This window comes from Sprattus sprattus (genome assembly GCF_963457725.1).
Source record: "Sprattus sprattus genome assembly, chromosome: 16".
Classification (NCBI taxonomy): Eukaryota; Metazoa; Chordata; class Actinopteri; order Clupeiformes; family Clupeidae; genus Sprattus; species Sprattus sprattus.
The window spans coordinates 27,511,053-27,535,779 of record NC_137914.1 but is presented as its reverse complement, the minus strand read 5'-3'; the positions used below and the strand labels follow the sequence as shown (position 1 = coordinate 27,535,779).

At 40.1% G+C, this 24,727-nt stretch overlaps 1 protein-coding gene across 1 annotated transcript in view; it reads right to left on the bottom strand.

Moving 5' to 3' along the window:
• Positions 1-1,075: 1,075 nt before the first annotated feature.
• dbnlb (drebrin-like b) overlaps positions 1,076-24,727 on the bottom strand; it is a 48,833-nt gene continuing 25,181 nt past the window's right edge. The window contains exons 6-14 of the mRNA XM_080854629.1: positions 21,122-21,199; positions 20,839-20,990; positions 19,906-19,960; positions 13,800-13,893; positions 13,080-13,196; positions 11,097-11,162; positions 10,474-10,565; positions 6,185-6,260; positions 1,076-3,517 (exon numbers count right to left, since the gene is read on the bottom strand). Of these exons, the coding sequence (XP_080710755.1) occupies positions 3,381-3,517; positions 6,185-6,260; positions 10,474-10,565; positions 11,097-11,162; positions 13,080-13,196; positions 13,800-13,893; positions 19,906-19,960; positions 20,839-20,990; positions 21,122-21,199 (867 nt within the window). The 3' untranslated portion in view covers positions 1,076-3,380. The remainder of the gene's footprint in view (positions 3,518-6,184; positions 6,261-10,473; positions 10,566-11,096; positions 11,163-13,079; positions 13,197-13,799; positions 13,894-19,905; positions 19,961-20,838; positions 20,991-21,121; positions 21,200-24,727) is intronic.

The following is a 24,727-nucleotide window of genomic DNA, read 5'->3' as shown; positions in this document are numbered from 1 at the left end:
ATGATGTCTACAGTTGAAAGATGAGTGTATGATGCCTACAGTTGAAAGATGAGTGTATGATGTCTACATTTGAAAGATGACTGTAAGATGTCGACAGTTGAAAGATAAATGCGAGATCAATTTCGAACCAAACCGACAATTCATAAAATCAGTCATCTGATTTTCAAGTTCACAAAGCCCTGAACATATAAATATTGGTTTAGGAATAGAATATCTGCACTGGAATCATGGAGGATGGACTTCTGTCTGAATATTCTATGTAGGCTCTTAACACTTCCAACCCCAAGGGCTTTTTTTGACTCTGTTAGGTAGTTTGCCATGCCTGATATTTTTGTATATTTTATCTAACTAAAACCCATGAGGCAAAAGTGGCATTTATGATTATATTCAAGAACAACTCAGCAATAATACAATGAGAGTAAAAGGATTGTAGTAAAACAAAGTTTTGTATTAAAATGAAATATAAAGACACTAAAATGAAATCTAGTTTTAGAGGTGCTCAAACTTTGTACAAAAACACATTGTAAATATTTTGGAAGTTTTCTTTTTTACTCTGAACCTTGTAAACAAAGGTGTTTGCTCCAAAAAGGTGAGTTTAGCATTCAAAAAGTGTGTGTGGTTTCTATACTTATTATAAGTAATATAGAAAGTGACACTTTTCTTCACTTGGACCACTATGCATATTGATGAGAGAGGTGTGAACATTCTGGGACACCTTGGTCAAAAGACAATGGCCAGCACGTAATGGCCCTGGAATGTCTTTGTGGCCCTCTACCCCCTTCAGGTTTTCTTGACACATCATGAACCAATGGTGATCACTGAATTTACCATCCCCTTATCATATGAATAGTTGTAATTTGCTAATGGGAGGGTCAAAACCTCACTCAGATGCTGAAATGTGCAAAGGATAAGTTATACTCTCCTTACAAAGTGATTATTTCAACTTTAGTTTCAAACTGTATATATTTAAAAAGAAACAGGTTCAAGGTTGCTGTGGGTGTTAGTTTTATGTTTGTAGGACAAAAACTTGCGGAGATTTTTAATTCTATTAATAAAAATACCACCAAGTGCCCCACGGGGCCCCTTCGTTTTGGAAGGGTTAATGGCCGTAGACATAGTGAGACACGAGTGTATGATGTCTACAGTTGAAAGATGAATGCATGATGTCGACAGTTGAAAGATAAATGCATGATGTCGACAGTTGAAAGATGAATGTATGATGTCGACAGTTGAAAGATGAATGCATGATGTCGACAGTTGAAAGATGAGTGTATGATGTCTACAGTTGTAAAGACCTCACAATATTATCAAAATAGAAGTCAGGGGATAAACAACTTTAGCCACAAATGACTAATGAAACTATTATTCAAATGCCAAATTTGCCTAATTGCCACAATTAGGTTTCATATGCCCCCCTCATTTAACCCATTCAACAGGACAGAGGGGAGGACATTTCTAATGATGATAACAAAAATTAAATATTGTATCTTTATGCACCGTGCTTTACAGTGGGAAACAAAAACGATCATCTTAGGAGGAGAGCTATAAGTTAGGCTAACCACAATACTGCACTGTGGTCTGAAATGACACAGCGGATTGTGGATTACATTTTAGAACGGTGTTTCAACTGCTTAAGGATGAATGGTGACATTTTAATAAGACAGAAAATACCAACACTTAATGAACCCTTCAACTTAAAAAAAATCTCATCAATAACTGATGTTAGCTAAACAATTCCGTTTACAGGGAACATAATACAGAAGAAGAGCTATGTCAATAGCATCTTCTAAACAGAGATACTACATGACAGAGGAATGTTTTACAGCAGGTTACCTGATTTACAATTGATTTGAGAATTTAAACAGTAATTTGCGATCCTCACGGGGAGTTGGCCAGCACATTAACATGAATACAGTACACAACAGAAGTGACGACAGCCCTGTGCAATATCACTTACATGGCAAAGCATTCAAAATTAAATATATTAAATATTTCCAGGTTGACAAGAAGAGTATTTCCTCTTATAAACAATCAAACTTAAAAGGCCGTATTGAAAAATAAAGGCCTCAAAGCAGAAATGGCATGAACATGAAAGAGGCCTCATGAATTATGAAAGCTCACTTTTTTGTTGAGATGAGACGAGATCAATTTTTTTGGCTCAGATGTAGTCCAGCATGTTTGGCGTGAACGTGAAATATTTCCAGGACCACCACAGTGAGTGCATAGTCCCTCCAGTGAAGCACGAGGGTGGGAGTGCTATCATATGGGGCTGCATGAGTGCAAAAGGTGTTGGGGAGATGACATTCCTTTCCCCTTCTGCCACACAACCCTCCCCCATCCCCCCTTTCTATCTCCTCCCGGCCGACCTCAAGCAGATGGGCCCCCCCTTATGTGACGTGGTTCTGCTTAAGGTTCCTTCCTGATTAACAGGGAGTTTTTCCCTTGCCCCTGTTGCCACTGTGCTTGCACTAAGGGGGTTCAGGCTCTGTAAAGCGCCTTGAGACAAACTTCATTGCTCTGGCGCTATATAAATCAAATTGAATTGAATTGAATTGAGTTGAGTTTATAGACGGCACCATAAATGCCTGTGAATTTACCGAAATACTGTCTGCCAAGATGAATCCCAGTCTCCAGACGCTTGGCAGAAGAGGAACATTCCAACATGACAACAATCCAAACAGTCCCTGATATCCATGCTGAGGAGATTGAGTCTTTCATCATATATAAGGTGGACATAGGTGTTTGAATCTCAGTAATGAAAGGTGGACATAGGTGTTTGAATCTCAGTAATGAAAGGTGGACATAGGTGTTTGAATCTCACTAATAAAAGGTGGACATAGGTGTTTGAATCTCACTAATGAAAGGTGGACATAGGTGTTTGAATCTCACTAATGAAAGATGGACATAGGTGTTTGAATCTCAGTATTGAAAGGTGGATATACTGTAGGTGTTTGAATCTCACTAATGAAAGGTGGCCTGACGTCTGTTGCATTGAATTTCTACAGTGTGGCCTATGTTTTTATTTTAGTAAATCTAAACTGTTGGTCTTTAATTTGACATAAGAGTAAATACCCTACGGTCAAAAGTTATGCAATTACGGTATGGTGAAACAATTTAGACTCATTAGACATTGAAGTGATATTGCACAAGGGTGTACTCACCTCTGTTAAAGTTTACACACCCAAACAAAGTCACACAATCACACTTGCATCAGCAAAGAGAACCATCAGATGGAAAATATTCTACATATCTTATTACATGATTGTTGTTCATGAACTAAATTTATAATTGCACTGCAGGTCCTTCCAGTGGAAAAGGAGTCTTTCACGGCTGGTTCTCTGTGGTCCACCTGTGTTCGGTCACTGCCCTGAATGACTCCATTAGGCCAGCTCCACATAATTGGCGGGGAACATCCCAAAGTGGCCATCTGGACCCACGCCTCGCCACCAGCCTTCATCGATCATCTCAATACCAGTGATGATGTCATCAGGGTCAAAGGAGATCTCTGTGTCATCCGCTAGTGCACAAACAACACATAGTTAACACAACCTCAGAGTTATTCTCCAAACAACACATAGTTAACACAACCTCAGAGTTATTATCCAAACAACATGATGAAACAACATAAAGTTAACACAACCTCAAGAGTTATTCTCCAAACAACACATAGTTAACACAACCTCAGAGTTATTCTCAAAACAACACGTAGTTAACATAACATCAGAGTTATTCTCCAAACAACACATAGTTAACACAACCTCAGAGTTATTCTCCAAACTAAATGATCAAACAGCACATATTAAACACAACCTCAGAGTGATCTAACAAGATGATCTAACAACAAATATTGAACATAGGATCCTAGGATGCTCGAGTAAGCACATAAAAAAAACTCATCTGAAGGAATATTTTCATGAACGACGTATCATTAAGATTGCTCTCAGAAACATAGCCCTGTGTCTCTACTTTTACCCTGTACAACCAAAATTACTGCTGTTGTCCCTCTTAGTGACAACTCATCAATGACATTTACATATCCACTTAATGTTCATATCTATTTCATCACTTAATGTATGTTCATATTTATATCATCACTTAATGTGTGTTCATATCTATGGAATCACTTAATGTATGTTCATATCTATGGAATCACTTAATGTATGTTCATATTTATATCATCTCTTAATGTATGTTCATATCTATTTCATCACTTAATGTATGTTCATATTTATATCATCACTTAATGTATGTTCATATCTATTTCATCACTTAATGTATGTTCATATCTATGGAATCACTTTATGTATGTTCATATCTATGGAATCACTTACAGTTTTTCTCCATTGCTTTAATTTCACAAAACAGAAATTCCCAAAAATCTTAGTGCATTTGGCAAAATAGCCTTTATGGCTCAGCACAACTACCTTCAAATGTTCATATCTCACCCAAAACAGTTTACCCAAGCTTCAAAACCAAATCATTTTCTCATATGAATAGTCATTGGCCCAAAAATGAAAGGTTCCTTCTCGATTGCTGTGGCTCATCTCTCTCGAAAAAAGCACATTCTCAGGGCTTTAAATACATTTGCCAAAATGACCTAGATGGTTTAGCAAAACACTAAGGCACACCTGCAAAAGGTCATATCTCTCCCAAAACAGACAACTCATCAGTCAAAACTAATTCCTTTTCTCATACAAATAGTCGGTGCCCCCAAAATGAAAAGTCCCTTTGGCATTGTTTAAACTCTGCAGGTCAAAACGTTTAGATGTTTTGTCAGTATGGCAGTGGACCATAGAAATATCCCTCAAGCGCACATTTCAATCTTGGCTCAGTCCTTTGACACTGAATGTTTACTGCAGTAGATGTTTTCTTTCCAGAATATTTTGTGTATCAAACAGAAAAAAGAATAATTCAAGCGTAGCCTACAAGGTAGCACTCATACTGCCATGGAAATTGTTACAGTTATTGCCATACATTGTGGTTACAGTAACAGAAAATGTCTACAGCACAATATACTGTCATACAATAAGCACATCAAAACTAAAATGATGTATAGCCTACACTATCAACACAACCTGGAGCTTCTGGGTATTTTATGGGCCAAGACTGGGAATGTGGGTGACTACACCATTCTCTAAAATGGCATCACACATGGTGATGTTGCCCCCGCGCTGGCCTGGGACATCCGTTGCTCCTCTTCTTCTTCTTCCTCGAACAGGCAGCTGCCCCTGGTTGTTTCTCTGGCCAGGTGCTTCCATGTTCATAAATTGTACTGAACTTGGTCAAGCTCTAGATATTTGATGGAAGCATTTATACTTCTGGATAGGACCTGTCAGCTAACTAAACTAACCTTGTGATTGGTGATCGGATGTGTGAATCTCCCCCTTGATTAGTAAAGTTCTAGTTGCACCTGAAAATGACTGTAAGCTGATGATCCAAGAGATCCATATTACAGTATATAGCTTGATGTTTTTAATGGTATTATGTGCTTGAAAGATTTTGACAGGAGTGAACTATTTTGCAGGTGATGATGTACACAAGGAAATTATGCCAACATGTTTTGCAGAGAACAGCGACTTGACTGAGAAACAACAGTCAGTTTAGACCAACTATTCAATTGGTAATTGGGCTAACGGAAGGCAATTGAACCTAACCATTTTCAAAGATGAACTACATCATTTGAAATGTGTGCAAACTGTAGGCAATTGTACTTGTCATTTACAAGGATGTGCAAATGCAATTGCAATGTGATTAAAGGAATGAGAAATTCCAATCTGTTGTGAACAAGTGCCCAGTGGTTTGGAGAGATTTGCACGTGTTGTTTCGAGAATGTCATTTCTGTTTCGTGAAATTACCCAAAGCAATGGAGAAAAACTGTAGTGTTTGTTCATATCTATGGAATCACTGCTTGCATCCTCACAAGGCACATTCCTATATGGGGCAAAGTAGTTGGAATGGCCCTTGTTTTCTACCCAAGGGCTTACCTGCTTGATAGTTGTATAGTGCCCGTGCACAAGGGCTTACCTGCTTGATAGTCGTATAGTGCCCGTGCACAAGGGCTTACCTGCTTGATAGTCGTATAGTGCCCGTGCACAAGGGCTTACCTGCTTGATAGTTGTATAGTGCCCGTGCACAAGGGCTTACCTGCTTGGTAGTCGTATAGTGCCCGTGCACAAGGGCTTACCTGCTTGGTAGTCGTATAGTGCCCTTGCACAAGGGCCCCTGTTGTCTACGTCTGCCTCACTAGTTTGCTCTTGCACCTGTGGATTCAGAGAATTTCCAACAAAGGTTAATTTCACTTCCTTGGAAAGATGCTTTTCAAGTCGAAATGAGAAATATAATTTAAATCAGTAAGTATTCAGTATAAACCAAGTACTGTTATTTCCTGACTATTCATTTATACATTGGTACATACTGTTTATACATTGATTTTGCAAAGTAAAAAAATAATACTCAGGTGCGGGGGTGGGGGTTGAGGGTAATTAATACTCAGGTGCTGGGGTGGGGGTGGAGGGTAATTACAGTTTTTATCCATTGCTTTGGGCAATTTCACAAAACAGGACTAACATTCTCATAACAACACGTGCAAATCTCCAAACCACTGGGCACTTGTTCAAAACCGATTGGCATTTCTCATTCCTTTAATCAAATTGCAATTGTTTTAGAAACTCCTTGCAAATGACAAGTACAATTGCCTACAGCTTGCACACATTTCAAATGATTTAGCACATCTGTGCAAATGGTTAGGTACAATTGCCTTCAGTTAGTCCAATTACCAATTGAATACATCTTGCTGGTCTAAACTGACTGTTGCTTCTCAGTCAAGTGGTTTTTCGCTGCAAAACATGTTGGCATAATTTCCTTCTGTACATCATCACCTGCAGAATAGTTCACTCCACTGTCACAATCGTTCAGGCACATAATACCATGAAAAACAACATGGTATATACTGTAATATGGATCTCTTGGATCATCGGCTTCATTCTTTCAGGTGCAACTAGAACTTTACTAATCAAGGGGGAGTTTCTCACATCCGATCACCAATCACTCAGTAATTTTAGTTAGCTGACAGGTGCTATCCAGAAGTATAAATGCTTCCATCAAACATCTAGGGCTTAGCAAAGTTCAGTACAGTTGACAAGTATGAACATGGAAGCACCAAACGAACAAGGGCAACTGCCTCACAATGTGTGCTGCGATATCCGAAAACGGGGTAGTCACCCACTTTCCAAGTATCGGCCCATACAACACCCAGAAGCTCCTGGTGTTCTTAGACCGCCTTTACGTTGATCTTATCCCTCTACTTAAGGGGGGTTTGGTAGGGCCTCACTTGCCGACATATGTGATTGTGTGGGACAATGTCAACTTTCACCGTGGCCCGCTCATCAGGGCGTGGTTCGCTGCCCATCAAAGGATAGTGATGGTGCTCCTAGCCCTTTACTCCCCATTTCTAAATCCTATTGAGGAGTTTTTTTCAGCTTGGAGGTGGAGGGTCTACGAGCATCGGGCTCTAAATCAGAGGTCCCTCCTCCAAGCAATGGATGCTGCTTGTGAGGATGTAACGGCTGATCATTCCAGGGGATGGTTGCGGCATGCACGCCGATTCTTCCCACGTTGCATTGCAAGGGAGAACATAAGATGCGATGTAGATGAGAATCTGTGGCCAGACAGACATGAGCGTGAGGCTGAGCAGGAGAGTGACGACCAAGACTGAAGACTTCCTTTTCTTCTGTATGTTTTGTTACAGTAGTGTAGGCTATACTTAATTTTAGTTTTGATGTTCTTTTTGTTTGACAGTGTTTTTTGCTGTACACATTTTCTGTTTCTGTTTTGCAATTACATACTGTAACAATTTCCATGGCATGATATGAGTCCAATACAGTTCGCCATGTGAAACCTTGTTGGCTCCTCTTGAATTTGTTTCTGTTTGATACATATAGTATTCTGGAAAGAAAACATCTACTACAGTAACCATTCAGTGTCAAAGGACTAAGCCAAGATTGAAATGTGCACATGAGGGATATTTCTATGGTCCATTGACATACTGACAAAACATCTAAACGTTTTGACCTGCAGTGCTTAAACAATGCCAAAGGGACTTTTCATTTTGGGGGCACTGACTATTAGTATGAGAAAAGGAATTAGTTTTAATTGATGAGTTTGTTTTGGGAGAGATATGACCTTTTGCAGGTGTGCCATAGTGTTTTGATAAACCATCTAGGTTATTTTGGCAAATGTATTTAAAGCTTGGAGAATGTCCTTTTCTTTTCGGGAAGGAACTTTTCATTTTGGGGGCACTGACAATTTTTATGAGAAAATGATTTGGTTTTGAAGCTTGACTTTGAGCTTTGACCAAAACTGTTTTGGGTGAGATATGACCTTTTGAAGGTGATATATGTAGTTGTGCTGAACCATATAGGCTATTTTGCCAAATGCACTAAGAGCTTTGAGAATGTAATTTCGGTTTTGTGAAATTGCCCAAAGCAATGGATAAAAACTATAATTACCCTCAACCCCCACCCCCACACCTGAGTATTACAGTTTGTATCCATTACTTTGGGCAATTTCACAAAACCGAAATTACATTCTCAAAGCTCTTAGTGCATTTGGCAAAATAGCCTATATGGTTCAGCACAACTACATAGATCACCTTCAAAAGGTCATATCTCACCCAAAACAGTTAAGTCACGCTTCAAAACCAAATCATTTTCTCATAAAAATAGTCAGTGCCCCCAAAATGAAAAGTTCCTTCCCGAAAAGAAAAGGACATTCTCCAAGCTTTAAATATATTTGCCAAAATAACCTAGATAGTTTATCAAAACACTATGGCACACCTGCAAAAGGTCATATCTCTCCCAAAACAGACAACTCATCAATTAAAACTAATTCCTTTTCTCATACCTATAGTCAGTGCCCCCAAAATGAAAAGTCCCTTTGGCATTGTTTAAGCACTGCAGGTCAAAACGTTTAGATGTTTTGTCAGTATAGCAGTGGACCATAGAAATATCCCTCAAGTGCACATTTCAATCTTGGCTCAGTCCTTTGACGTTTACTGCAGTAGATGTTTTCTTTCCAGAATACTTTGTGTGTCAAACAGAAAAAAAGAATAATTCAAGCGTAGCCTACACGGTAGCACTCATACTGCACTCATATTGCCATGGAAATTGTTACAGTTACAGTATTGCCATACATCATGGTAACAGAAAATGCGTACAGCACAATATACTCTCATACAAGAAGCACATCAAAACTAAAATGATGTATAGCCTACACAAACAACACAACCTGGAGCTTCTGGGTATTGTATGGGCCAAGACTGGGAATGTGGGAGACTACACTATTCTCTAAAATGGCATCACACATGGTGATGTTGCCCCCGCTCTGGCCTGGGACATCCGCCGTTGCTCCTCTTTTTCTTCCTCCTCTTCCTCTAACAGGCAGTTGCCCTTGGTTGTTTCCCTGGCCAGGTGCTTCCATGTTCATAAATTGTACTGAACTTGGTCAAGCTCTAGATATTTGATGGAAGCATTTATACTCCTGGATAGGACCTGTCAGCTAACTAAACTTACTGTGTGATTGGTGGTCGGATGTGTGAATCTCCCCCTTGATTAGTAAAGTTCTAGTTGCACCTGAAAATTACTGTAAGCTGATAATCTAAGAGATCCATATTACAAGATATACCATGATGTTTTTCATGGTATTATGTGCCTGAACGATTGTGACAGTGGAGTGAACTATTTTGCAGGTGATGATGTACTCAAGGAAATTATGCCAACATGTTTTGCAGAGAACAACCACTTGACTGAGAAACAACAGTCAGTTTAGACCAGCAAGATGTATTCAATTGGTAATTGGGCTAACTGAAGGCAATTGTACCTAACCATTTGCACAGATGTGCTAAATCATTTGAAATGTGTGCAAACTGTAGGCAATTGTACTTGTCATTTGCAAGGAGTTTCTAAAACAATTGCAATTTGATTAAAGGAATGAGAAATGCCAATCTGTTGTGAACCAGTGCTCAGTGGTTTTGAGGTTTGCACGTGTTGTTTTGAGAATGTAATTTCTGTTTTGTGAAATTGCCCAAAGCAATGGATAAAAACTGTAATACTCAGGTGCGAGGGTGGGGGTTGAGGGTAATTAATAATCAGGTGCGGGGGTGGGGGTTGAGGGTAATTGATATACTTGGCTACAATAAGTGTGGGTGCTACTTTGCCTGAGCATAAAGTACTGTTTGTCCTAGAGGGATATGTGTGTACTAAATGAACATCAACTGGGTGTGTGATTTGATCTAGTGTTATTGTCCCAGAGGGATATGTGTGTACTAAATGAACATCAACTGGGCATGTGATTTGATATAGTGTTATTGTCCCAGAGGGATATGTGTGTACAGTACTTAATGAGCATCACCTGAGTTTGTGATTTGGCCTAGTACTATTGTCCTAGAGGAATATGTGTGTACTTAATGAACATCACCTGTGCCGGCTCCTCATCCACGCTCTCTGGCTCTGGCTCAGGCTCAGGCTCAACATGTCTCTTTTCTGGCTCTTTGTGCTGCTTAGAAAGAACTGTAAAAACATGAACAAGAGTGAATGAGCCACAGTGTTTACAGCTGCTGTAATCTTAATATAAGGGTCAGAGTAGGAGGCCACATGAAACAGGTTGTTACCTCCCTCAATTTCGCTTCCACTAATAGTACTGAATTGTGCACACACAGGATGTTCATTTACAGTTTTTCACTACAGATTTAAATCCAGTGTCCTAAGACCATAGAAAGATCTACCCGCCTTATCATTTTGTTATAGAAGACAATAGGACTTATTTTTTCTTGGGTGAAGCAAAGTCATCTGAATATGGCAAGATTCACTGCAATCATTCAGCAGTAGAACAGACAAAGCAGGTAACGTCAATAACATCTGACCTACCTGGGAGTATTTGTTTTCATATACACATTTCTACACACACTGCCCTAGCACCCATCAGTTGTCATTTATTTACTAAATGATGGCAGAGGAAGTGCTGGGAGCACTAGGGCTCTAGAAGATCGCATGTAATGCAGTCAGTGGAGACAGAATGGGTGATGGGGTCTGTTTTCCTACCTGGAGCTTCTGCCTTGGTAGTGACAACCTCCCTTTCATCATTGGATTCTTCCTTAACATTCAGCTCTGAATATATGCATTAACAAAAAGACCACATAATGTAAGGTCATGCCCGTAAACAAAACAGGACACATACGTACGTGATCACAGGCAGAAATAGTTTCACATAATGCAAGAGAAGCATATAGGTAGATGAATAAACAAATAGAGAGTCACAGAGAGAAGGAGAGTATAGAGTATAGAGAAAAAGAAATATAGAAATGGGTGATGGTGGTGAAGACCTAAAAACCTAAATTATAGATAGAGTTAAAGAAGGGATAAAAAAAGAAAGGTAGGTGGATAGATAGATAGATAAATAGATAGGGAGTGAAGGAGAGATGCAGGGAATAAAGCACTGACAGGTGACTGTTGACAATGGACAGTTTTACAATGTTAAAGTCATGAACACTCCACCATTAGTAACAATGGGAAGATGCTACTTTTAAGTTTAAAATGTACAAAATCCCAAAATAGATAGCATAAGACTGCATAGGTCTTGCTGTAAGCAGGAATGAGGGGGCCACGCAGCAAAGCAGGGCATAGTTGTCATGGTGTCACACATGTGATGTCACTATGTCAAGGGCATTAACGTTAGCACTAACAGGAAGTTTTATGTTAATTGACCAAAGATCAGCCAAGATTGAGCTCACTGCATTCAGCCAGACGGGCATAGTTGCCATGGAAACTTGATGTGATTATGTCAATTTAATGGCTTTCAGCACTCACAGCAGTTGTCATGTCAATTGATCAAAAATTGGCTGCAATATAATCATACTTCCTGTTGGGCAGCTTTGCTGCTGATTTCGATTGGCTGTAATGAACAAACAATAAAAAGAAATATTGAAATCCATCAGATCATCTTTGGTGAGGCTTGGTCTGAAGATCATATGTGCCAATTGTGGTGAGGAATGGAAAAAATCTGTGACCAGTTAACATTTTGTTTACTTTTCCTAAAACCCAATATGGCAGCCACATCAATTAGGTTAACATGCGAGTTGCCATGACTGGACCTTGGGACCTTCCCTGGTATTGCTAGCCATCATTATTTATAAGGCAAAAACATCACAGTTCTTGGCCAAAACACATTTTTCCTTATTGCAGTCCGCCATTGTAGTCAAATGCCAAACATTGTGCTTCCTCAAAATGGGTTCCAGAGTACATGTACCAAGTTTGGTTTTGATATATCAGTGTTGGTCTGAAAATCATCTGTGCCAAATTTCGAGAATATTTGCCAAAATGTGTACAAAATGCCTGTTAAAAAAAAATGAAACATGGCGGAAAAACCAATATGGCTGAAATAGACTAAGTTGAACTTGATCCACAAATCCAGTGGCACCTTGTTCATTGTGAGGATTAGAATGATTAATAGATAGAGGGAGACAGTCAAAAAAGGATAAAGAACTGGAAAGTCTTGCATGAAGGAGAACAACAGTGCCAATTGATAGACAGAGTATTAGAAATAAAAATGGAAGTGATTGGTTAGCATATTATTGATGCTGTTGTCAGGATAGTGCCAATGTTATCTTGGTGGCCCTCGTGAAGACAGTATTACTATTTATGCACAATTGCACCCACATTTATTTTGCGCCCACCCTTATAAGGTAAGGTACCTCCATTATCCTGGTGCCCATATGAGGCTGGTACCCATTGTACCTACACTTTGAATGGGACTTGCTTTTCTACCTCATAGAGTGAGACAGAAAAAAAACAGACTGCAAATCACTCTAAACGTCACAAAACCCCTCTCCTACAGTGTCACAATACTATATTTCAATACTGAATTACACGTAGAATCATCCAAATAACCTCTATGGTAGTCTAACATAGCACTGAAGTAGTTCAGAAGTTAGTGTGCACTTTTGCTCAATAATTGTGTGAAGTGTAATCAACTTTTTAAAAAATACACTCTGAAAAAGGGCTTGGGAATATAAATCCACTGTGTACCTCTGGCAGGTACAGGTGAGAGAGATGTGGCGGGCATCAGGATAGGTTGGCGGAAGGATGATGGTGGCCTATCTGGCTCACACGGCAGCTTAGAGAGAAAAGGGCTGTGCAATCGCCCTGAGGCATAGACACAGAATGGGACAAAGAAGAGCATAACAGACACGGCAAGCACAGAGGCTCCAGACAAGAACCCAGACTAAATCAATAATGTCAAGGCCTTAAGACAGACAGTGTAGAAAAGACAGAAAGGACAGCTGACGTTTAGTTATTGCAAGCTGGTAAGTTGAAGAAGTAAAAGGTGTATGCAGGTACACAAAAACATACAAAGTTTGGCGACGATACATTTGAAAACTTTACCCCATAGTGGTCATGAAGGAATGCTTATCTTAGTCTCTTAAGACTGCTTAACAGGTTTGAAATGTTTACAAATGGCAGGCATTGGCATACTGCCTGATAAGACATGTTTGAACATTGATGGGCTTCTACATGTTTCTGTGTCCTATTAATACTACTACCCATTACATGACCATCATTTCAAATATGGTCATTCTGCCAGCCTGGACAGAAATATGACCAGTATACTGCAGCTGTGAGTATGGCCTTGTCTGTAAGTGCAGTTGCATTGAACTGCTCTTTGTGTGACTGCTGCATTAGCTGTGAGTACGGCCCGGCTGTAAGTGCAGTTGCATTGAAGTGCTCTTTGTGTGATTGCTGCATTACCTGGCTGTGGACAGGAGGGGGCGCTGTCAGCGGTGTCACCAGGGGTGATGCCTCTCTCCCTCTGTTTGAACATCTCTCTGGAGTTGGTAATGCTCTAAAAATATAATAATTGCAATTCAAATGAATAACAATAGCAACAACAATTAATCATAATAACTAACAGCAGAATACAGAGGGATTCAACAGATTTCCAGATTTGTGGAAGGTTTCATGACGTTTGGAATCAGAGATCAGAGAAGATATTGAGGAGTCAACACACAGAAGCAAAAAGACACAGACACAAATGTAACAGCAATGTAGGCATGCAGAGGTTTGGTGCTACTAAGTGAGAACTTGCAACACTTCTTTAACCGATATCACCACTAACAACTGTAAGAGTCTTTATTCTTGATTTTTCAGCAACTCTTGATTCCTTGCAGATCACCTCATAAGTAGTCTTTTTCGTCTCCAAATGAAAAGTGGGTGTTTGAACGCTCTGACAATTAAACATTTTCTTTTTCGTCTCCAAATGCTTCAAAAGGGTCTGTTTGAACACTCTGACAGTATAAAATGTTCTGCAAAGGTGAGAGCCCTTTTGTTTTTACTTCCACAAAAATGGAAAGTCAGTGATAACATAAACATAAACACCAGTCTGCCACGACATTAACTTAATATTAACTTTCTAAACATTTGTATCAAGCAATAACAACATTAGCTTGCGGACAAGTGTGTGTACACTGTGCTCCTGCAATTAGTAGCCTACTACCATAACCTGTATGGTTTTACTATTTTATTTTTAAGCATTGGTAATCCTTCACTTCAAGGAAACAGTCTTAACCAGTGTCCTCTGCCACCATGCAGTTGGATCCCAGCTCGACCTCAGATAATGTCCGATCATGGCCGAGCGGCGCTGTCGGTCAGTAACAAAGCTCGTTTTGCGTTTGGGTCAGTGGCGGTTTTAGGCACGGGCCACCCGGGCGGTGGCCCGGGGCGGCACTTTTTCAAGTCACATGGAGGGCGGCACGACCAAGTAAATAAATAAATAATAATCTGGGCCGCGAAGTGGTTTTCTATTATCTATCATATCACTGTGTGGGGAATTGGCGAATTGGCGCCCCCTTCGGCTGCAGGCGCTCCTGCTTGCGCCCCTGCTTGCTAAGAAGGTGCCATATGTGTGAAAACGGGGAAGGGGATGGAGCGCGGGGGAAAAGTTAACCTCTGGGACTCCCAACTGGAACAGACAAGTTGGGGGACGGGGGGATCCACTCTAGGCTATAGAGCAATACTCTGATACAATTAGTGGGCGCCAGTCAGTCACACCTCGACTTTCTTGCAAAAAACGCACATTCATAATATTATAATTACAGGCCTATAATTCCTGCACGTTTTTTTGTTTTTCTGAATTGTGTGAAATGGCTTATACAAATAGGTAATACTGAACGATTATGTGTCACCAAGGTCAAGGTGAATTGGTTTAGTCTTAACTTCTGTACGAGTGACGGTGTTGGGGGATGGAGAATGTGTTGATTGTTGAGTGCAAAATAAGCACAGGGATGGATAGGAAAAGGCAAAAATCCGTCAGGTGCCAAATTTCAAAAAAAAAAAGAAAAGAAGAAGAGGAGAAACGAGCAAAACATAAAGGTATGCCACTATGCTCTCTCTGTTTGATTACGGTATCCATGAAGTGATGAAAGGCTAATGTTAATTGGTGGTAGGCTATAACTCTTACATTTGTTAGCCTGCCATTCTGCTGCCTATGATTATACAACAATAAATCGGTTTTAACTCAACAAACACGAGATTTAATTTCGTGATAAGACTGTGCTTTGCAACAAAACTGTTACACGTTTACAGTATTTCTCTGTTCCTAAAACACATTTTTTCAAAGCATGCCTCGGTTTCTCTTAGCTCTAAACACAAATCCCAAAACCACTCACACAAAATGCAAAACCCTTTATATCTCCTGCAAAAGGCCACTTTGGTTTCAAAACACTATTATGTCACCTCAAAAGGGCATTTTGTTTTCAAACAACAAACACAGACCATTATTTGAGTAGACATTCTAAGCATTGATTGAACACTGATGTGCTCAATGGAAAACACTACTATGAAATGGGAAAACACTAGTATGAAGGCCTTATCAGGAGTATTATGCCTTTTCATCTCCAGTGTTACTGTACGCTTTCTCCTGTTGTAAAATATTGTAACTGTATAATGTTTTAACTCAAATATAAAACAACTCACAAACAGTTACGACTTAAAGTAAAGATTTCTTTTTTTTTTTCAAAAGTGCTGTAGCCTTTACATCAGAGCAAACACAACCAAATGTGTAGATGATTTACACAGAACAAACAATAGGATATTGATACAGTCAACAAAAAAAGAAAGAAAAATGTAAAATAAAAAAGGACAAAAAAACTAGACCGCATCCTGTTCTTGCTCAAGAACAATATCGACAATTGTTGTGTTGTGAAACATCTGAAAATACAGTAACATTTGATAAGATTACAATACAGTAATGTTTCAGTGCTGATAGGACGTAATCAGTTGTGGAAACGTATATGACTTACTTGCACATAGTCGTATCATACTGTAATTATTTGACTCTATCAGAGTTTCTGTCAAAAGGCACCCTGTACACCTGCTTCATTCTCGAGGTGTTCTGCCTAAGAACATGGTCCTATGTGGCTAGGCTCACTGTATTGATGTTTAGGAATATGTCTTGGTCATCAATGGTTGCACTTTGTATTTGTTTATAATTTTACAAATACAGTACAATGTAAAATATTCTAAATACAAGAATACTATGCTCCTGATAAGGCATTCAAACTAGTGTTTTACGTACTGTCATCGTAGTGTTTCTTACCCATTCTCTCTTCTGAATGTCAGGAGAATCGGTGCAACTGAGAAGCGGCTTATGTTTGGTTGAACCCTCTGGCCAGCCTTACCAGCCTCCTGCATGGTCAAACCCATGTTGACCACATGTTTGAACACATTGGCCTGAATCTCATCAGAGATACAGTAATGGCTCTCCGTCTTGCTCTTCATCATTGTCCTCCTCCTCCTCCTCCTCTTACTCTCACTCCTCTGCCTCTCTGATCACCACTCACTTCAATGTTGCCATAAATTGTTCTCCAAACTAGGAGCTAAAGTTTTGATTTCAAATTGCACAACAGCCTTGGAAATGGAAGTTTTGCCAATTGATTAGCAGTGTTTTCTGTTTGAACACAAGGAGGTTTTGGCATTGATGAAGTATGCAAAGTAGAGAGGATGGTGTTTAGTGTGGTTAACAATTGAAAACTGTGTCTAAAGCAGAGAATTGTGTGTTGTGTTTTGAAGAAAGTGCGGTTAACAATTGAAATCTGTGTTTAAAGCAGAGAATTGTGCTTAAAGTTTAGCAGAATTAGTTTAGAGAGTTGGCACTTGGGTTTAGTGTTCAGAGAAACCGAGGCATGCTTTGAAAAAATGTGTTTTAGGAACAGAGAAATACTGTAGTTTTAGGTTCATCATTGCCGTTGGACCGTGTAATTAGCCAACGGAATGTTCATATCTTCTGTAGGCAGTTTCAAAGACGGAATATTTGCCATTTGCTTTCGTGACAAAGTATAGTTTTCCAGGAATAAGTTGAAGTGTGGCATGCATACAATTCTAGGCAGTAACCAAGCAGCTAATTGTTCCTCCCTGAAAGAAGTTAATATAGCGTTTAATGACAGATATTTAGCATGTAGGCAGTAAGGGCATGTTTTTTTCCCCATTGATTCCCTTAAGTGTGTTATTTAAACTTCTCTGTGAAGGATTTGTGCAATTGTGCAAATTTTATCTTTAATTTATTTAGTTATAAATATATATATAAAATATATCGGAGGGGGTCTCGCCCGGGGCGTATTAACCTGTAGAACCACCACTGGTTTGGGTGGACGGGCCTCAGCATCATCTACGGATTCCTCCAGTATGGGATTCAGTTGACTCTTTTGCTGTCTTTTGCCTGTAGTCAATGTTACGCATACGTTCTGTTTTATAAAATGAGTGTGGCAGTGTTGCTTGTTAAGGCTGGTGGCATCAGAAAACCTGCTTTCTAAATGAAGGGATGATCTTTCTGGAAGTGCGTTTTGTGGACCACTGGATTATGACCCCTGGCTTGTCATACTACCTACTGGTCTCTCCCAGGCCACTTCTCTACTTCCTCCTGTTTGATACTCTGCTTACGTGGTTGGTAACTATTTCATACATTGCTGTTGGTATCTGTTGGAGGAAGATACCGACAGTATCTTATACAGTGAATATCTTTTATTTTTTTAAGATTTATTTATGGGCTTTTTAGCCTTTATTTGGATAGGACAGTAAAGTATTTGGACAGGAAGTGAGGAGGAGGGGAGAGGATCGGGAAACGACATCAGGCCTGAATCTAACCTGTGTCCCCACGGGCATTGTAGCCTGTAAATGGGGGGGCTTATTGGCTTGCGTCCTACAGTGGATGTCTTCACGAAAAAACCAAGCCGTAACGAGTGACAGGATTCGGAAATCATAGATGTGGGGATATCCTTTACCTCATGACTTCATGAACACGAGTGTCAACAGTTATACTATCCACTAACTGAGCTTAAAGACACCAGATTGTATTTTCTTTTGTTTATTTTGATTTTATTTAATTCTCCACCCTTGGTGTCAAGTGTTTCTAAGCAACGAGTACAGTCACTCCATCCAAGCTGATCAGAATGGCTATTTGTGCACATTCATTTGTACACTGACCTGTTGTCATGCTTGTACATTTCCCCAACACCATTTGCTCCCTTTCCTCACTCGAAAACTGTTAAATGTAACAATATAAAATCGCTGCCTGCCATTCTGCTCTGTCATGTTGACGTAAGGGTATGGGTAAGTGAGGTGTGTGAATTAATGAGTAAAAGTAAAAGTTAAAAATCTAATTCGACAAAAGTGTGTCAGACATTTGTGCACGATGAGCTAAGACCCTGTTACCCAATAACTATATCAGACATAGCACCAGTAATAGCTGTATGTTGAGGATGAGCTTAGACCCTGATACCCAATGACTAGATCAGACATAGCACCAGTAATAGCTTTACGAGGATGAGTTGTCATGCAAAACTGCACTCCGTGTGTCCCCAAAAACTCGGAAATTGAAGGTTGCTGTGGATTTTTAAAACCATAACATCTGAAACCATTGCATTTGAATAAGCATAACATTAACATATGATGTTGGATGTCATAGCAAGCTAATGTAACAGCCTCAGTTGATTAAATTAGTAGCTGTAGGCTAGCAGAACATGCTAATTGATCCTTGCAATAAATTAGCTTTAATGATCATCCAATCTGAATTTGATGGGTATTAAACATCCGTACACATTGTGTTAATTTGGGCCAGTGGTGTGTTGTATTCAAATATGAATCATGAAACATGTTGCCTGTGAATTTCCCCCTGCAGAGCTAGTCTCACAATTATCCCCTTTCTAATAATACAGATAATACAGTTGCTTGAGAGACACGTGTCTAATTGTCTGCAGTAGTAACAGATGTGAGCCATGGTCTTGAGCTCTCTGCTTAAAGCTCTCTGATTTAAAGTGCATTTCGGTATAGGATGGATGATACAATGTAAATGTAAATAACTTTGTTGTGTAACTTACTTACACATTCCTGTCGATCAATTTGGACATTAGCAAGATTGGCTGAAGCAAGTTCTCCAAGAACATGGAAATTACTCGGCTTTAGTGTGATGCATTTGCTACTGTTGCGTGTGTTCGTTCGTGTTTGTATTTGTTTTATTGAACATAATATAATTTTTAGAGGGGCACCAGCCTCTTGTGCACATCCCTGGTGGGTTGCTTAAACAGCCTGATTGTAATACAATGTTTCATGATGGAAAAAACAGAACTATTATGAACCTGTAAGGCAGCAGTGCATTACACTTTGTCGTTGCTCATATAATGGGTTGTTAGTTATTGACAAATTCAACGGAAGCATATATTGAATGCTTAACTTCTTAAATAAATGTTATTAAAATGGTAAATAAAATGTTACTTTGTTTTCAGGAAAAAATTGAACAGATATAACAAACATTCTAGATGACTTGACTGAGCTGCCTAAACTGGCAGACGGGAGGAAGACTTACCGACGGCTGTCTCTCATCCTCACTCTTGGAAACTTCCTGTTGCTGCTGGTATTTCCTGTAAAAAAATTAAACTCAGTGGGGCCTCCTTCTTCAAGCATTATTGAGTTCAAAATGACTGAATGGGGATCAGGACCCAGGCTAGTTATGGTGACATTGGCCCAACACTATTCTGCATTCAGCACTTGTGTTCAGAGAAGGGTAGCAAACACAAACAGGATTCATGTCTCTCTAGAGGCATGTTGTCATAATCGTGAGTCAGTCCACCAAGGTTGGTGTCGAAACATAAAAGTGCTGCTGAAATATGGGCTCACTTCCTCTTTGCCTGTTTCTGATAGGCTGTTATGGGATAATGCTTTTGAAAATCAAAAATTCATGGGATCATTTTTTGAGGCTGTCTTAAGAAAATCAGTGACCAATACAGCTGAAATTGACGTCAGGGTGCATTGAACTCGTTATGACCCAATGAATCCAGCGATACTTCACTTTCGAATTTGACTCAACAGGTATGTGTGTGAATGTAACTTCAACTTTGACCCAGATTTCTTGAGTACATCAAACTTGCAAAACAGAATCTGTGTAGCAAATCATTGTGCCAAATTTCACATTTAACATATATTTCTAGTAGCTGTCATAGACCTACATACAACCTTTTACCAGAAACATGTCAAGGGCAGGGCTGTGAGCACTCGATTTAAAAACAAATACTTAATCTACACATCTAACCTGGTGGGGATTTGCCATTCATTATGTTTGCATATGTTTGAATATATTAAGTAGATCATCCGTCACAGTTTGAAAAAAAAGCTTTAAAATCTAAGGAGCTATATAGGCCATTATATTTGAAAAGACGTTTGCGATTAGAAAAGTGGTTCTTAGTCTGACCCATGTGTGTGACAAATATTGTATATGTAAATCAGTGTTGAAAAAACTGACTTTTGCTCATTGATTTGAGAGGCTCTCTCTGTGTCCCTTTTGTCCCTCAGGATGGTTTCCTTGGCCTCCCGGTCTTTTCTTTCTTGGTCCAGCAGCTGACGCTCTTCGTCTGCCTTACGCCTCTCTTCCTGACGCCGCTTTTCCTCATCTCTCTAAGACAAACACAGACAAGCAAGAAAGTGATGCTAAACATAAGTGAGAGATAGAAGATGCGTGGAAGGGAAACCATTAAACTAGAGAGAAGATAAGAGGGCTAGTTTAAGAAGATGAAATCTGGCATTACCTCAGTCTGGGCCCAGAAATTGTCTTTGTTTATTTTCTTGATTTCTGACATGGCGTTGGTCTTCTGATACACAGAGCCCTGTTAAAAGAAAAATGACTTTAGACAGCCAGTGGTGTTTTAATGTTTCAAACCCATTAGACTCATGTTTTACAAACCAATCAAAACTGAACTAATGAATCACTGCTGTAGAAGAAGCACGATGGTATAATTGAGCACATTCCATTACAAAGACCAAGATGATGGTTGCGTCTCTATATAGCCACTTCATGGACAGCCTGGCCCTCTGAAACTGAGAACACTTTGAGGGCTCCATTTGAAAACATGGCATGATGTCTGTCATACAAGCAGTACTGTTAACAACTCAGGCCCACAGGTGTATACAAACAGGCAAAACACATCCTCAGAAGCCTCACAAGTGACAGTGCAAATATTGCAAATTGCTAAAATAAACGAGGAGAAAGTCTTTGGGCCCTATTTTAACGATCAGAAACGCAAGTAGGACAGCGCCAAACGCAAGTAGCTGTGTGGGCGGCTCTATGGCGCATTTGCTATTATAACGGCGGAAAAAACTGTAAAAGGAATTAAGTGTTAAAGGAATTAATCATTAATAACCCTGTCTGTTTATAAGCTTAAAGCTTTGTATTAAACATTAGACACTCATGTGAAGAAACACTGAGTGGAAAACTACTGATACATGGGAATAGAAAAGTGCTGTGAATGTTTTCGTCCACGACCTTGGCGTTATCAGAGTGGCTTCATTCCATTGCTAACATGTGAGCAATAAAACGACTAAGCCAGCCAAGGGAGATCAGAGCTCTTCTAGGGACTTCCCCAAACAAGACCTCTCCTTTGACTGTCAAGGTTCATTTAAACGTTTGTTCTGCCTCACAGTGTGGTTTGTAATCTAAACTTAAATGTCTAGAAGAGGGATTTTTCCCTGACATAACTTGGTCCTTCGAGCCGGATCCCAACATATCGACGAACCGGGAGCGGGAATTCCAACGCATCGAAGACTGTGCACAGCCTCCTCACTAGGTGGTGGAGAAAAACCTGTAGAGTGAATTCTCTGCAGGTCGGTGTGGGGACGCCCGCCTCCCGGGACGAAGATTGGCGGGATCCGACAAAAGAGAGCAACACACTGAGGGGTGAGTATAAGAAAGTAGTGTGCAGATAGGCTGCCGTAGGGGATCATGTTGCCTAACATTACAAGAGAATGCTAGCAAAGTACAAATAGTAAATATGGCCAGTTTCCTGTAGAGAAAGTCTAAGGAAAAGAGGGTTCGACTCCCCACTATTTGTGACTAAGAATTGTGTGTGTGTGTGTGTGTGTGTGTGTGAAGAGGTTGACTGTGAGTTAAAACAAATGAAAAGCCTGTGAGGCCGGACCTCGGTCTAGAAGCTCGCTTCCCAGGCTCTTATTTGCCCTAAGAGGACGTCACAGTACAACCCCTTATTTGCAACAAAAGTAAAATGGGCAATTCGTGCACCAAACAGACTCCTATTTTGGAGCACGTAGGCGATGTAAAATGGATGAAAGGACATCATCCAAACCACTGTAAGTGGTTAGAGCGATGGGCAAAGAAACATGGGTTTACAGGAAAATTAACCATGGCGGATTGTGATAATAAAGACAATACTGCTTAAATAAAATAATACAAGTGCATAACGATTTGAGGATGAGGAGTTTGGCCTGATCAACCAAAAGTCTCTATCCAATGATTGAAATTGCCTAATAAAGCCGCAGGGGAGAGGTTGCGGGGATAAAAATGTATGTTTTCCAACAATGGACGCATACAGAAACTGTGATGATAACGGGAGTTCGTTACATGCACTGGGGAATTTCGTTTTTAAATGTAAAGTTGTTATAAAAAAATCGTGTGATTACACTAAAATACATGCTACGCAACAAAAAGAAGACGAAGACGTGTGGGAGTTTAGAGACCGTTTTGAGAAAACTTTCAAAGCTTACAGCGGACTGAAAGACAGCACACCAGATGAAAAAGCGATCTATGACCAACAACTAAAACAGGATTTACTGCAAAGTTTTAGACCAGAGATAAAGGGTTGGATCGAAAAACATTTCATGACGTTTAGAAGTTCTGCAATGCCTGAATTCATGGAACAGGCTAAACACGCTGAGAAAACGGCTAAAAACAAAAAGCAAGACAAAGAAAAGAAAGATTCCAAACAATTAGTGGAAGCGTTTGTACACGCAGTAAGCGCCCCTGGTCGTGGTCGAGGCAGAGGCCGAGGCCGTGGCAGAGGAAGGGGCAGAGGAGGGAGTAGAGGACGCGGGCGAGCAGGCAGCAGTGGAGGAAAAGCGCATGACCAAAGTTACCACTCTAACAAAGAGGAGAACGATCGCAACAAATGTTACAAGTGTCAAGGCTACGGCCATTGGGCTAGAGATTGCCCAACCAAAGACGATACAAGTGGGCATTACGCAGACGACGAGTACACAGAGGAATGACCTCAAATAGGCCCTGGGGAAATGAGCGACGAGAATGAGGGTCTAGTTGTGTGAGGAATTTTTAGACTTGGCTGAAATTTGTTTAAGCGAAAAACCAGAAAAAATGGTGTTCATAAATGGAGCACCGGTGCTGTTTTTATGCGACACAGGAGCGTGTAGAACAGTAATGAAAGATGTGGAAGGCTTAACAAAGTCAACTCAAGCTATTTTTGTAAAATCTGCAAATGGCCAAACTCAAAGACAGTATTTCAGCGAACCTGTTACCGTGTCACTCGACGAAACAGGGGACACAGTGCATGCACAAGTAATCATAGCTCCAAAATGTCCGTACAACTTATTAGGCAGAGACCTAATGACCAAGCTAAAAGTGGCTATTTTCCCGAACCTACAGGGAGGTATGGAAGCTCGACAATGCGACGAAGCTGACATACATCTCCTGGAAGGGCATAACACTCCAATTTACTCCTGGGTCCTAAAACCGTCGTGTCAGGACCCTGGAAAAACGTTAGAAACAATTCTAAGAAAAACCACAGACAGAATAAACCCTCTAGCAAAAGTTTTTGACAAAAACGAGTTGAAAATAACTCTGAGAACGAACTTAGGGCCCGATCACAAGTATGACGAATATGTACAGAAATTAGGGCCCACCAGAGTGACAGTAACTTATCTGTGCTGGAAAGATAAAAACTCGCATTGTCAAGTAACATTGCCGCCCCAAGTACAGAAACTGACAGCTTGGGAGCCTCCCCCGTACATGCAGCTGTCCGCCATACCAAACGAAAAGAGGAACAACTTAGACAAAGAAGCAAAGCGAGTGAAACAAATACGAGACTGGAATCCTGAAAAGGAAGGCGTGGAGAAAAGCACCACCACAGGGTGGAGACGAGTCAATCTAAATTACGTAATAACATGCACGCCAACCGTAAATGTTTAGAAATTTTACAAACAAGACAACAACAAGCGTCACAAGCAGAAAAGAAACTATGGAAAAAACACGGCTATACAATGCAAGACAGAATCTATGTTAGTATGGAGGGAAAACCAATTCTACCAAAGTCTATGTATAAATGGGCTGCAATATTGAGCCATGGGTTGACACATGTCTCAACAGGAGGGATGTGTGGCCTGGTGCACCA